Genomic DNA, 16,442 nt, shown 5'->3' with positions numbered 1-16,442 from the left:
CCCTACTACTACTACCTTCAGAATACAGTTAAATAGTTTAAGGGCCACTACAACCTGCAACACTCAAATATTCCAGCCTTACTTCATACCACCTGCCCTCATCATTCAATAATTTAGTCACACTGAACAATTCTGTGCTCTTTTCCTCCTCCATGCCTTTGATCAGTGTTGTGTGCGTGAGATGTCTTCTCTCTAAATTCCCACCTTTAACATGCAACTAAAATATCACCTTAGAGAAGCCTTTCTTCATTCCCATGTGCCCCTTTAGTCTCACTCAGCACTGTTAATACCTTCTTAGTGCACTCACTGTGTACAGTTCTATACTATAGCTTTGTGTTGGCATCTTAGCCCCTTCTCCTAATTAAACCATAAGCTCGCTGAGAGCAGGAACTATGTCTTACAGTAACTTAAATCTGTCTCCTGGAAGCAGCAGAACGTTCTCCACATAAGTATGCATTTAATGGATATTTGCTGCATTTTTTTCCCATTTCTGCACTGCACTTCTCATCATGCCCTAGAACTTCTTTATTCTGCAAGATCATATCAGCGCTAGGACTGCACTTCATCACTACCCTCTTCCCCTGGAACCCTTCCCGCTGAATGGAGAGGGTGAATAGAAATGGAGAACTCTCCCAGAACCACCATTTAAGGACAGCACCCAGGCTATTTCCTATCTGGCTATACTCCCTTAGACTTCATCATCCTGTCCTTCCTGCCAATTGGTACCTCTCCCTTCTAATCCCTTCAGCTTCCTTTTCTATGCTGTCTCCCATGTTAGATTGTAAGCTCCTTGATGGCCGACTCTGTCTTTTCATATGCTATCCCCAGCACTTAGCACAGTACCTGGCACCAAACATAATTCCAGAGGATGACAAGGAGACACACTGCCCCACCTACTAACAGAGAGGTGACTGAATGAAGGTGTAGCATAAATGCCTGTTAACTGGGGAATTTTTTTTATTTTTTAAGTGGAGAGATTGTAGAAATTAGCCTTCTCTCTCAAGGAGGGGTAAGGAGGGACAGGAGGGACCTACACCAGCTACTGAGCGATGGTATAACCTGGACATAAGCCAATAATTTCTAACTGACCAGTTGGGAACCTATCTTAAAACAAAGTTTATCTGTTCAGTGGCTCTAGACACTGGGAATGATTTATACAACACACTTACTGCATCATATAAAGAACCACTGATATCAGCTCCATAAATTGGTGATACAAAAGTCAGGTTCTTCCAGTATTTACGCTCCAGATCTTCAAAGTCTTGGTGTCGAGGAGTACAATACCTAATGAAATGGAACCAATAAGAGAGTCATCAAGCCTCAAAGCTGTCTCTGTCTTCAATACTATCCATCTGTGACTTCATTCCCACATATGCTGCTGAAAGTAACCCTTAAGGAATCCGTAAGCTGCATTTACAAATTACTGCTCCAAAAGGCCTCGATTCTCCCTGACAAAGCTATTGTATGTCTTATCAGAGGATTCTCATGTTTGCTAGTAGACACATGGGCAAGACAAGACTGTTGCCAACACAGTCTCGGGCAGGATATGCCATTGGGACTTATACCACAGAGGCCTTGTGGTACAGAAGCAAAAACCATGGGATCTCAGTTAGAGATCCTGAGTTCATACCCTGACCCTGCTATTTAGTACCAGTGTGACCCTGACAAGTCGCTTGGGACTCTGTTTGCTCATCTGTACAACGAGGGATTGAACAAGATGACTTCAAAGAGCCTCTTCCAGTGCTAAATCCTATGACCTATGCAAAGCTTCCAACCAGTACCAGAATCCCTTGCACAGCATCACTAACAACTGATCATTAAGCTTCTCTGGTGATGGAGAGCTCATTATTTTTCAAAGAAATCCATTCTAAGTAAATCTTGTTGGATAGCTCTAGTTGTTAGAAAGTTCAGCCTAGCCTCTGCCCTTTGTAGCTATACTTCATCTGCTCTTTCTACATGATGTACTTTCAAATATCTGAATGCAGAACAATTTTGTTCAATCCCGTCATGAAGACCAAAGCAATGATACATTCTGAGCCTTGGTCAGAGAAATGAAACACAATACATGAATTCAAACGTCCCCTCTTTTCCTATGATTTAGTCATAGCCACCAAGTTCTACAAGTGCCTCATCATGTTGGAAATGTTCTCTCCTTTCTCAAAAACTATGCCAACTGAACACAAGTTCTGCTAGAAAATGGGTGCTCTTTTGCCTGTCACCCAAAGACCAGCCTGGATAAACAGAAAATTAACTAGGAAGATAAGGAATTCCCCACAACTCTCCTCTTTCTCCCCCTACCCCCCACCAATTTATAGACAATATCAACTAAGAAGGGCCCACACTGATGAAATCATAAATCTCTTGAAGAAAGAGTACTATTGAGTCAGGCTTGCCCCAAGTACTCTCATAGAAAGGGAAAGAAACTATAATCACCATAAAATCTGAGAGCTGGAAAAGATCTGATGCAACTTCCCACCTCATGAAGATTCTGTTTCACTGCATTCTGACAAACTGTCACTCAGCCTCTGGATATTTCTAGAGAGTGCTGAGTCATAAAGACAAATAACAGCAAAAATTATTAACATAAACTACCCAATTGTTAAAGGCACAACACATCTCAAGAATAATAGTCCTGACATGTTGTCACCCCATGATGATAAGGAAGAGAAGGAGGATAACAACATTTATATAATTCCCTACCCATACTGAGGCCCAAGTGGAATAAGTAACTTTCCCAAAGTCACACAGGAAGTAAGCATCAGAAGTAGGATTTGAACTCATCTCATCCAGCCCTAAAATTTTAGGGTTCATGCTCAGTTAATGAAGACAAAACTAGTTAATCCTCCACCCAATCTCATTTGGCTACACAGAAGTAACACATGGACACTGTTTCCTTGCTACCCAATGAAAAGGGAAATCCTCATAAAAAATCTCTAGGCTGGTTAACATACTTTTCACTGTTGGCCAAGCGCCGATAATCTCCCACTGTCATGGGTTTCTTCTGTATGTTATACTGGGTAAATAAACCAGACTGTCCTGTTACCACCTGCTGAATGGGAGCTGGAATCACCATGTCATCAATGTCATCATAAGTTTTCCTAGGTTTCCACTCCTTTGGTGGGATCACCTGAAAGAGACAAAAGAAAAGTCAAAACAAATCCAGATGAAAGGTGTAGAAATGATAATGTTACCCTAAAAAGAAGAGCAAATTAGCATCATTTTCTTCACACCTGAAAATTAATTAATAAATGCCTACTATGTATTAGGCATTGTGCTAAGTGCTAGGATGCAAAAAGAGGCAAAAGACAATCACTGATCTCAAGAAGTTCACAATCTAATGGGAGAGATAATATACAAATAATTACACAGAAACTAGTTATATAAAGAATAAATTTGCTATTTGTCATTTGTTGTGAAGATGGTGTCCTGACTTGTGCATAAATTGGATTTAAGTGAGTGAAAGTTGCACCAAAGTTGTGCAAAGCCATCAGCCTCACTGTCTCTTCCAGAGTCCACAGGCAGGACAAAAGTCAAGACAACTGGTGATGGGCCGGGATACAGTGGATGACCTCGGTGTCTTTGATGTCTAATCAAATTCTAAGCGTTCCACAGAGCTTGTGCTTCACACACCTTCATGGCCACTGGAACAAATTTTTCTTATCTGCCCATTCCACTGGGGAAAGTCTTCACATGCTTGGCGTAGACATCCTCCTAACTCACTGATGGGTCTGTCAGTTACCTTCAACTGGTTTAGCCTGTCTTGCTGAGACCATTTTACCAGGGTGTGGCCGCTACGCACATGCTACAGCTTCTTGGAGCCCCAGGTGAGATTTGGTTGAAAGGTGGACATCAAAAGTGGAGGAGCAGCCCTGAAAAGGGCTCAGCAAGAAAATGGGAAATAATTAACACAGGTTGGGAAAGGTTCCCTGTAAAAAAAATGGGATTTTAATTGGGCTTTGAAGGAAATCAGGGAAGCCAGGAAACAGAGGTGAGGAGAAAGAGCATCCCATACATGGGGGACAGGCAGGAGACAGAGTATCTTGTTCATGAAAGAGCCAGGAAGCCAGTGTCAGTGGATCAAAGAGTACATGTAGGGCTTAAGAAGACTGGAAAAGTAGGAGGGGGCTAAGTTATGAAAGATTTTGAGTGTCCACTGAAAACAATGCTAAAAAAAAGTCAGTGTGTCCTATGTTAGGTAATAGTTTATTCCAGGTTCAGAAACTAGAAGAAAAAGAAAAACTGCTCACCAGGGAACTAGAAAAGTACTTGCCAATGATAACAGGTTTACTTAAAAGTACTCTGAATTAAATTTACTACAAAACAAGCATTTGTCACACATATAGTATGTGCAGGCCCTTTCTGTCAAGTGCCAAGGGGAAAAGCAAAAATAATTAAGACATTATCCTTATGATGTAGTAAATGGTAAAGTATTATAGATGTAGGTATTACCACTATCACAAACAACTGCTTGAACTCATAAAGAGCCACCATTTCCCAATACACTGATTATTGTGTTGCCCATGTATGACTTGCCCACAGTTGCACAAGTAGTAAATGTCAGGGTGGATTTAAGCCCAGGTCCTCTGACTCCAAACCCCATGATCTTGACACTATTCCATATTGCTTTTTCAGAATCTCCCTTATGTGCATTCCATATTTCTTGAAAGAAGAGAAAAACTGATAACAAAAACAGGATTAAAGACAACATTCTGAATAAAATTCTATAAACTTTTCATAGATCTAGATATTTGGCATTAGCAATTATCTACTCCAATCCACTCATTTTGTAGGTGGAAGAAGTGAGACCCCTAAGAATGGATTTGTTCACAATCACCCAGGAACAGCCAATGGCAGATTTGGAACTAAAACCCAAATCCTGACTCCAAATCCAGCGTTCTTTCTACTATACCTTGATGTTAAACAAAAATAAGCCACATGAGGAAGTTTGAGAAGTCCTCTCACTAAATAAAAATATGGACTTCCTATGCTTCCTATGATCCCAGAGTTTTTTAGGAGTGAAGCAAGAAAGACACTTTTCTCTGATTCCTGTTAATCAAAATCCCTGGGAAAACATGAACAAAGGAGCCTGGACAATAAGACTTTAAATGGTCTTAAGCTTCAGATTCAGAAGTGAAAAAGTTATAACTTTTCCATTAGAATAACAACTCCTTGAAAAAGCATACTCACTATCTACACTTTTCTCCTCTAACTCATTCCTCAACCTTTTACAATCTGGTTTCTAACCTCATCACTTAACTGAAATTACATTTTTTTAAAAGTTATCCAATATCTCTTAATTGCAAAAACTAACAGACCTTTTCAAAATCCTCATGAGTTTCCCATCCTTCTTCTGGGTACCACTCAGCTGGGGACCTTGTCTGTTACTTTACTGAAAAAACTGAGGCAATTCAATATGGTTCCCTCATATCCTATTCTCGTCACCTCAAAATTCCTTGACCTCATCGCCTTCAGTTTCTGACAAAGAGGGAGCCCTTCTTGCCAAGGCTAATCCCTTTACATGTATACTTAAATTCACTCCCTCCCCTCTTCTCCAGCAGACTGTATCCTTCACCATGCCTCCTATTCTCAAATCTTCAACATTTCCCTATCTACTGGTTGCTTCCTAGCAGTCAACACACCCAGGGCTGTCTCACCCTAAAAAAATCCTCATTAGACCCTACCATCCCCTCAAGCTATGATTCTATGTATCTTCTCTCTTTTTCCTACAAACTCCTTAAAGAAACTGTCTCACAGTTTCCACTTCCTCTACTCTCCCTCATTCCTCAACCCTTTACGGTCAGGCTTCTGAACAACCTGTCATTACTCAACTGACATTACCTCTCCAAAGTCGCTGTTCTCTGTCTCCTTTGCTGGCTAATCATCCAAACCACGCCTTCCACCTATGGATTTTACCAAAGATTCTGACCTATGTTCTCCCCTTTTCTCCCTCTAAACTCTCCACTCTATCTCAAGGCAAGCTCACCAGCTCCCATGAGTTTTGCTACTATCTCTATAGGGAGTCTCACGTGTCTAGCTCCACACTCTCACCTAAATTTCAGTCCCACATCACCAGCTGCCCATCGGACATTTCAAACTGGATGTTCCATAGACATCTTAAACTTAACATGTCCAAAACTTAACTCTTTCTTGCTAAAAGCTTCCCCTCTCCCAAACTTCCCTATTTCTGGTAAAGGTTCCACCATCCTTCCAGGGTCCTAGGTTCATAATTCTGGCATTATCCTCAACACTTCACTCTATCTCTCTCATTCTACGTGCCCAATTAGTTAATAGATCTTGCAGTTACTACTTTCAGATCATCTCATATCTGACTGCTCCACTCATACGGCTACCACCTTAGCTCAGTCCCTCATTACATTTTACTTATGCTAATTGGTCCCTGTCTCTCAGTACTCTAATGCACCCCACGCTGCTGCCCAAGTAATTTTCTTTAACTACAATTCTGTCTATTATTCACTATTACTCTTCTACTCAACCAATTCCAGTGGCTTCCTTATACCTCTAAAATAAAATAGAAACTCCTCTGTTTACCTTTAAAGCCCTACAGAATTTGGCCCCAACCTGTCTCTCCAGCCTTACTATACATGACTCCCCTTTCTACACCAGCCAAACTAGCCTCTCTCTGTTCCTCGCCTTTCCTGAGTCTCCCCCCACCCCTTCCCAGCAGCTTTATGCTGGACCTCCCCACCCTCCACATATTCAGTACTTTTTATTACTCTGTACATACATATATTTATCTGTCTTATCCATTAGAATATAAGCTCTTGGCAAACTGGGGTTCTTTATACTTGCATCTCTAGCATTGGGCCCATCACAGATGCTTAACAAATCCCTGCTGATTAATTGGTGGATATTCTTGATCCTCCTCAAGGATTTGACAGTTATCAGTCCTCCCCTCTAGAAGACTCTCTGTTGAAACTCTGCTTTCTATTGGTTTTTCCTCCTTTGCTGGACCATCTTCAATATATAACACCCCCTAAATGTGGTTATATCCCATGGCACTACCCTAGCCCCTCAATTCTCTCTCTCTCTCTTTCAGTGATCTCATAAGCTCCTATGGACTTAATCATTATCATTATCTTTATCCAGATGACTTCCAACTTTTTACCTACAGCTAGCCCTAGTTTCTCCCCCATGCTCTAAGTCACCAAGTGACTACAAGACAATTCAAACTAAATAACCTAGACACAACTCAAAGTCAATGTGTACAAAACAGAGCTCAACTTTCCCTACTCCACCCCTAACCCCACCCAAAGCCAGCTCCCTTCAGAGCCTTCCTATTTCAGTCAAGAGCACCACAATCTTTCCAGTCACTTAGGTTTACAATCTTGGTGCCATAATGGCCCGCTCATTCACCCCACATATCCAATCATTTGCCAAATCTTCTCATTCTACCATATATTGCCCTCTCTCCTTTCACAGCCACCATCCTAGTTTAGAGCCTCACCACTTCCTGCCATGACTATTCCAATAACTACCAACTGATCTTCCTGTCTCAAGTTTCCCCGCTCCAATCCATGTTCCACACAGCTGCCAGAATGATTTTCCTAAAGTTTAGGTTTGAATATGCTACTCTCCTATTAATGAACTCTAGTGGCTTCCTAAAACATCTAGGATTGCATGTTTGGCATTTAAAGGTTATTCCCACCAAGTCCAACCTACAATTCCCATTACACATTATTCCCTTTCACTCACACTAGACTCCAGTCAAACTGGCCTTCTGGCTGTTCCTCACATAGGACATTGCACCTCCCTATCTCCATCATGCCTTCACACAGGATGCTTCCCATGACTGGACATGCTTCCTCCTACCCTTGTCTTCATGGAATCAGCAATTTCCTTCAAGACTCAGCCCAAACGTCATCTTCCCTGGTCACCTCCCCATCAGCTGTTAGGGCTTTCCTCCACACACACACTCCCTCAAATTTCCCTTGTATCTTACTTGTGTGTATTCTGTGTGTGTGTGTGTGTGTGTGTATACACACATATATACATACACACACATACACACACATATACACACACACACACACAGATTGCTATTATCTCCTCCATCAGAACATAAGCTCTACAAGGGCAGAGACTGTTTCTTTTCTCCCCGTAGAATGTTGGTCCTATAAAAGGCACTAATAAATGCTTGTTGACAGCTACACTTCTGTGGAGCTAGTTTACAAAGTGCTTTTCTCATCTCAACTTAAAGATAAGCAAATGTAATTTATTATTATCTCCTTTTATAGATAAGGAAACAAGACTCAAGTAAAATTAATCATCCCAGGTCACTAAGATAATAAGTGACAGAATCAAGACTTGAACCCAGATCTTTAGGACTCCAAGACCACTATTTGTTTTACTACACTTTTGCTTTCTCATTGTTAATCATATACTTTAAGGTCTTCATTATAAAATTTGATAGATCATGATAATATATTCAGAACTAGAAGGGACCTTTAGGGTTATCTAGTCTCATTTCACTAATGAGATGATTAGAGGCACAGGAAGGTTCAGTGACTTACCAAAGGTCACACAAGTGATAAATTAAATGGCAAGGCAAAAACTGGACCCCAGGTCCTCTCTGCTCCTTTATGTGCATGTGTGCATAAAGTGTGACCACAAAGCAAGGGGAAGTAGATGGGCTAACAGGAAGAGGTATGAGATGGGGACTGAGGAGGAAGAGTTTCTCTTGCCTCTTAGCAGAGGTGGTAGGATGACTATAGGTACAAAATGAAGCACAGATCTGCAGTATTTCTAAATTTTATTTACCTGTACTTATTACAAATGAGGGTTCTGTTGGTATGCAAGGGAACTACTGGAAATTAACAGTGCATGACCTTGGAAAAGAAAAGGACAATATCTTCCTCAGAGACTGAACTGAAGGAAAGAATGGGGAACTATGTAACAGTGTTTTAACATGTGAAGTAAGAAAGAAGGCACTCACAATTGATTTTTGCACAAAGTCAGCTAAAGTATGGGAAGAGGAAAGGAGTGATGCAAAGAGCTACAGTGAAAAATACACTGACTCTGGAGTCAAGAGGATCTGGGTTTAACTCTCACCTCTGGCACTAACTACCTATAGGACCCGGGAAACAGTTGCCTCATCTGTAAAGTGATTAAGTTGAATGGACTAGATGGTTCCTGAGGTTCCTTCTAGCTCTATTATGCCGTCCTTAACATTCTTTTGAAATTTATCTTATTATTTGGAGGTGGGAGGAGGTGACAGAAGAATGGACAAGTTGGCTTCTAGTTCAAAAATACTACTTACTACAGGACAAAGAGGGGAAAGAGTACTGAGAAAAACAAACTCATTGTGGAATGCCTCTATAATGATTTAAATTCTTTCCCTTATCCCAAAGGATACTGATACCTGCCTGGACCTCAAGTTTGCTCCTTAGAGCCCTACCATGGTTACCTGTTACCTGACAAGTCAAGTTCAAAATGCTTTGCCTTTAAGACATATCACAACCAGGCAGCAGCCTTCTTTTCCTTCTCCACATTTGTTTCCACCTCTACTCGGCCAAAAAGTACTCTGTTCCTCTCCCACCTCCTCACCTCGGCACATGCTATTCCCTTGGCCTAGAAAGTCATCTCTCCCTCTCTTCATCTGCTGAACTCCTACCTTAAAAAGGTAAGGTTTTTTAAATGCAACCATCCTGAAATCTGATCTTCAGGCAGTAATAATGTCGCCCCTCAGACTTCAGAAAGGATTTGGTTTGTAGTCTAATTAATTTATTTATATGTGTTACCCCTGTATGTGTCTTGTTTCCCCTCCTAGAATGTAAGTTCTACTGAATATTATGTCTTTCTAAACTGTGTATGTCTCCCAGTATCTAGCACAGTGTCTTGAATAGAGTAGAAATTTGACATTTATTAAATAAATGAATGGCCTTTACAGCCTAAGACAGGCCTGCATTTGTGAGCTGCTGGTAAAGAGAAAGAAAGTACCCATACAGGCTTTTAGCTAACCTTAGCAAGTCCTGCTCTGTGAGCTCCTTGGGATTCAATGTAGGCCACATATTTCCCAAAGTCCTGAAACTCCTCAATCGTAGGCCGGAAGGTCATGATCTTACAGCTAGGGTTTTGTGGACTTGGATTCTCGGACCCCATGATTCCAAATGGCTCAGTACCAAACCTATAAGAAAAAAACATGAGTTAATAAGGAAAATGTCTCCTTAATGCAGATTTCATTGCTGAATCTATTAAAAAAAAAACTTCCTAAAATTGACACAAGACTAATGGAGAATGAGAGACAGTCAAGTTGTATAATGATAGAAAACACTAACATTTCATTTTTCTTAAAGAAAAAAGATACAAAGCACTAAGATGACTTTATATGAATTAAAAATAGAAAAGTCTCCTATTTTGAATAGAAATGTGGTATAGGAAAGAACAACAATGTTTTTTTCAGTATACTTAATGACAGTTAAAGGCATCCTCAGAAATAAGGCTTTCATAGCACACACTTACACTCAAGTTATTATCTTGAAATCAATAGCCTTCAGCCACTTCTTAATTGGATTTTGGCAGGAGATAGTATCACGAGCCATGGTAGAGAGGCAGATGGTCTTTTGTGTATGTCTTAATTTCTTCCTACAAATTATCCACCATAATCCATTCAAGGCACACAGGATTCTGCCAGTCCTCACAATTGTTTTCTACCTAATGGTTTGTTTATTTAACTGGTGGCTGCAGTTCTAGGAGCTAATAGCACTTCAAAAGAGCATTTGGAAAACTAATTAACCTGGGACCTATTCAGTAAACACTAGTGATTTGGTCGGGCTCAAAATATCTCCTAATACAGTAATGGTCAACTATAAACAAGTCAGTAGATCTGGAAACAGAAGTGTCACTAGGGGTATAATCTACTTCACATCAATTATTGTAACCTCAAATTTCAGAAAGGCAGAAGGAACCACTGAGTCAGAAGGCCTGGTGGGGCTCTATTCCTGACTTTCTCATGGCTGACTTCAGTGTTCTCAGGCCAGTCATTTTACCTGTGAATCTGGTTTCCCCTACTCCACCCCTTCCTCAAACAAGTGCCAAAGTGATTTTCCTTCCCTGCTCAATGAATTCCACAGTTCCACACTACCTCTCTGATTAAACAGAAGTACCTGGACAACCTGTGGTGAAGCTAACTTTCTGGCCTCCTTAAGCACACACACTCCCTTCCAGTTCCGGTCTAGCCAAACTAGCTCCTACTTGCTGTTCTTCCCTTGGCTGTATCACTGCTCCAACATTTTAGGCTTGAGATGCTTTCCTCTCCTCACTGAATTCCTGACTTCCTTTAAGACCTAACTGAAGTCCCACTTTCTGTAGAAAGCCTTTCCTGATTCCCCTCCTCCTCCCCGTAACTAATACTGCCCTATTTTTTAACTACCTTATATTTATTCTGTACATATTCTGCATATACTTATATGCATGCCGTTTCCTCAAAACAGAATATCTAAGTGTCTAGAGAGCGGACACTGCTAGATCATAGCAGGGGTTTAATAAATGCTGGAGACACCATTACGGGGCTGCCATGAAGATAAAATGAACTAATGCATCCAAAAATACTAACACTAAAATTCTTTACAAATGTGAGGAATTAGATTATTAATGTTGGCATCAAAGGACTTGGTCTACATTTAAAGACAACATACAACTGAATTCCTTTATCTTGGGGAGGAATGAAGGGCTTATATATAGACACAGATACGCTAAAAAAGATTTATGACTCTCCGATTTGTTAAATCCAGACTTTCATAAGTCAGGTATTTTACCACTAAAATAAAAAATTGAAAGCCAATGAAACTGACAAAAATGGGTAAGTTTTTAAAGAAAGGAAACAAAATCAACTACTGTAAGACTAAAATCTTAATTATCTATTAAGCTGTATTTTAGTTGCATTGAAAAAATTACTATTTATTCAAAGCAAGACTGCTGTCTATGAAAGAAGAGGGAAAAATTCTACCCAAGCCTTATGCAATACAAAGACTCTGCCTCCTACCCCTCCAGGTCCCACTGACGTCACTAGAGGGCATCACTGTTCCTTCTAGTAATACCGTAGTAATCAGAAAGGATGTTAGAGAGCTTTTTGGACAAAAGCTTTGGGAGAATGGGTATGGCAAAGAATAATTTTATGTACAGGTAGCACCATTTCTGGGTGCTCATTTCCAAAGTAATGGCTTTCACCACAGAAAGCCTCAGAGAAGAACGGAGGGGTGTTTGCTCTAGCTAATTCTGGAGAAATAAGTTGCAGATTTGCCCCTCCAATTCAATTAACATTTTTTAAAATATCTCCAATGTGCAAGGTACAATGCTAGAGGCTGGGAATATGATGAAATATGTCAGCCTCCAACTGCAAGTATCTTAATGTTTCAATATGTTGATAAATAACGAGGTTTTAAAGTTTGTAGAGCTCTTTCTTCACCATAACCCCAGTAAGTTAGTGAGTACATACTTTACAGATGGGAAAACAGACTCAAAACAATGAAGTGACTTGCCCAAAGTGACACAGTGAAGCGACAAAGCAGACACTAGAACCCAAATCTCCCAACTTCCAGAATGACAACCATAATATAGGGCAGAAGGGAATAAGCATCTCTATAGCGCCTACTCCAGGCACTATGCCATTTTACAAATATGATTTCCTTTGTAGGTGCTATAATTATGACCACTTTTTTTTAGAGTTGAATAAACTGAAGGAGAGGCTGACTTGCCCAGGTTCACACAGCTGTCTGAGGCCAGTACTGAACTCAGTCTTCCTGACTCCATGCCCAGGGTTCCATCATAATAGTACCTCCAGTCACATATTAAAAAAAAAATTATACACACACATAACAAATATACAAGTATTATCAGCTGTATAATTTACATAAAAGTCAATCAACAAGCATTTCTTAAGGAGTTACTATGGGACAAAAACTCTGCTAGGTGATGAGCATACAAGAAGGAGAAAATGAAAACAAGAAGCATACAGTCTTGGGAGAACAGTGTCGCGGTAGAGAGACAACATATACACATATAGGTATGTACAAAATAGTGAGAAGGCAAATTTGAGGAAGGGCAGAGTACTAACAGCTAAAGACAATCTTTTATAAAGAAGAAATATGACAAGTGAAAAGGCCAGATGGTTAAAGTGCTCCTGAGAAACTGAAGGCCTTAGGAGCAGCTAGGTGGCACGGTGAGTAGCACCAGCCCTGGAGTCAGGAGGACCTGAGTTCAAATCTGACCTCAGACATTTGACACATGTACTAGCTGTGTGACCTTGGGCAAGTCACTTAACCCCAAGTGCCCTGCCAAAAAATAAAAAAGAAACTGAAGGCCTTAAAAACGAACATTATAGTGAAGATATAAATGGCTTAGTGGACTACAAGCTCAGCATAGTCAACACTATGATAAAAAATAAATAAAAATAATTGTGAGCTTAGGTCTTCAGCACCTGAGGCAGCAGTGGATCTTTAGAGACTCTGACTTGGAGCTCAAACTTCAGTGTTGCCAGGAAGCCCCCAGGCCCACCTTAGTTCTCAGAGTTGCACTGGCAGGCAATATCATGGGTTCAACTCTGGATCTGTTCTGATGTCCCACAAAAGCTTAGCAAGTGGATCAATGCCAAGGAGCCAATGCCAAGTTCATGCCAAGGAGCAAAACATGCCCAGTTAAGAGTGTCAACTTTTTTTTAAACCTTTTTGGTTTTACATCATCTTCATTAGCAACTGACTAACACTTCTCCTTCCCTTCCCCTTCAACTGCATCTGACGATGTACATGCTATTTCACATCCACAGTCTTCCCACTGGCATAGAAAGGAGGGCTGTGTGTTTTCTCAACTCTTCAAGGACCAAGCTCAATCACACAGCCTTCACCTTCGGGTCTGTTTGGGCTCCTCTGTTCTCTTCACATACCAAGCTGTAGCCATTGTGTATGCTGTTTGTCTATTTCCCTTATTTTGTATAGAAAGAACATAGCTCACTAAAAGCTCTTTGGAAGCCATGAATTGCTTATGGTGTTCTCTGGAAGGCTAAAAAAACTCTGGTTCCCAACACTGGGAAAGGACTGAAGTTGTGAAACCCTAATATGATTTACATTAGTGGTGTCAAAGTCAAACAAAAACAAAAGGGGGGGAGGGAGTGGCACAATCCTGTACATCGGGATCCCCACAGGCCACATATTGACTGTTATAGCTTTAAAATGTAATGCTACCTATGTTTTATTCTATTTTTATTTATTTTGTCAAATATTTCCCAATTACATTTTAATCTGATATTGGGCCGTACTGGAGAGGTGTTGGCCAAGAGTCTAATACCTCTGACTTACATAGTACCTCATTTCTACATCTCATTTCTACAGGACTTCGAAGATTTTTTAATCATCCTGTGAGTAGGGCAGCAGGTATTATTATTTCCATTTTAGAGATAAGGACACTGAAGCCACACAGCTTAATTAACTGTCTTGCCCAAAATCACAAAGCATTGATAGAACTTAACCTTCAACCTAGATCAAAGCCTAGCACTCTTTCCATTACAAAGTACTTTTTATTTCTTAGGCAGTTCAATTTAACAGCACATTCAAACATTGTTAAATGCCTATTTGCTGTGGCACACTTAATTAGGCAAGAGGAGAGCAAGAGATACAAAGGTTATAGATCAAATATATAGTTCTTGTCCACATGAGGCTTATAGTCTCATAGAAGAAGCACATACACCCAAAATAAATAGCTAAAATACTGCCTGAAAATCTACAAAGACTTTTATCACTCCTCATAGTAATAAGAGACAGGCATTCCATTTTACAGGTGAGGCAATATGTAGCTTAACAAATACACTCCCCAAAGCTAAAGACCTTCAATATGCAGAATACAATGTTAAAGCTAAAGGAATCCCCAGAGATAAATTTTCTTTCGTACTTTCGTACAGATAAAAAACTGTTATTAAGTAAATAAAATGCCTTTTGATAACATGCAAAAAAATGTTACAATACATTTACATGCTACTACCAGGTCCCAGAAACAGATTTTTAAATTAACAATACTTAAAATCTTCCTTTTAAACACTTTACTGTGGAATTTGCTAATAGGCAAGTCTATCAAAAGAGAGTCCAGTAGTACTGACAACAGCAGAAGGTCCCCATTATAACACCCTATAACCTGGCTCCCCAGCCAGGAGCAACTAACTATGCCTGCCTCTGTCTCCAAAGGGAGCATGGGACCACTAAAAAGCAGCACTTGAGGGATTTGCTAAGTTTGCCTCCACAGACCCTGAACTATGTAAGCTTTCTAAATCACAAGTAAAATCAAATTCATTAACTGTTTTTATTAATATAGTAAAGTTCCAATTTGGGAAAGGGAAAGGGTATAAACTGTCTCATTTTAGAAAATATACATCCAAATGTAACAATATTTCTTGGCAGCTCTTAACCACCCAAGGGTAGTAAGTGCCTATTAAAGAAAGTTTCACCTGTTTTCAAATAGCTGTTACGAATTAGGTGAAATGAGAAGTTGGCTATACTAGGTTTCTCCACCTAAATCCTACAGAACACCATGTATGTGTTTAAAGGCTGAAATCCAAGAGAGCCGTTGGTAAAGACAACAGACTCAGTGGGTATGTGGGAAGCCCATGCCTGTACCAGTTCATGCTGTCCCTTATGAAAAGGCCCATCTGTTCCCAGGAATTAGATTTAAATTAAATCTTAACTCTTCTCTGCCTTTCTGTCAAAGTCCTTCATAACCTGACTCCTCCTCTTTCCCCATCTATTTAACCAAAATAACCTGAACTACTCCCCAAAGGTCTGTTCCAGCCAGGTGGGTCTCCTCAGGGTTCTGTCACCAAACTTATTCCTCATTCATGCATCTAGTTCCTGTGCCCCACTCCCACCTCCCAAGTATATTTTTGCAAACTCTCCCTTATCCTCTAAAACTAGATATCTCAGCCACTCCCAAGCTTTTCGATTCCCACCTCTGTGTATCTAGGTAGCTGCTGTATCTGTACTTTCAGCAGTTTCCCCCTCTCACACTGAGTGAGCAAGCAGCAATTCCATTATCATTTACCTGGATTTTCAACTACTGGCACCTCGAATTTCCCCAACCAGCAACTTCTGCTGAATTCCCTACTTCTGTAACTAAAAGTAATCTTCCTAGCTAATTCAAAATCTTAGAATCATCTTTGACTCCTTTTCTCCCCACCCTAATAAAATCAACAACAATTACCTCTAAAAAGTCTTTCCCACAGATCCTTTCTGGCCAGTCCCACTGGCACCATTCTAACCAAAAAACTCCTAAGTAGTTTCACACTAGCCAGTCACTCCTTTGCGTCTCCAATCCAACCTACCAACCCCTGCAGACTCGTTTTCATAAAAGCTTAGTTCTCATATCAGGTTTCTATTCAAAAACTCAACAGTGGTCTCTTTGCCTACTGAATACAATCCAAATTCATTAACCCAGCTTTCATGGGC

General features: G+C 40.3%; 1 protein-coding gene across 2 annotated transcripts in view; it reads right to left on the bottom strand.

The window, feature by feature from the left end:
• KDM4B (lysine demethylase 4B) overlaps positions 1-16,442 on the bottom strand; it is a 277,035-nt gene that overhangs the window by 209,614 nt on the left and 50,979 nt on the right. For both annotated transcript variants that reach the window (XM_036755284.1, XM_036755292.1), the window contains exons 2-4: positions 9,979-10,144; positions 2,952-3,127; positions 1,170-1,284 (exon numbers count right to left, since the gene is read on the bottom strand). In XM_036755284.1, the coding sequence (XP_036611179.1) occupies positions 1,170-1,284; positions 2,952-3,127; positions 9,979-10,119 (432 nt within the window). In that variant the 5' untranslated portion in view covers positions 10,120-10,144. The remainder of the gene's footprint in view (positions 1-1,169; positions 1,285-2,951; positions 3,128-9,978; positions 10,145-16,442) is intronic.

The sequence above is a fragment of the Trichosurus vulpecula genome, chromosome 1 (genome assembly GCF_011100635.1).
Source record: "Trichosurus vulpecula isolate mTriVul1 chromosome 1, mTriVul1.pri, whole genome shotgun sequence".
In the NCBI taxonomy this organism is placed as follows: Eukaryota; Metazoa; Chordata; class Mammalia; order Diprotodontia; family Phalangeridae; genus Trichosurus; species Trichosurus vulpecula.
Note: the sequence above shows the minus strand (reverse complement) of the source record. Positions and strands in the feature narration are given on the sequence as shown.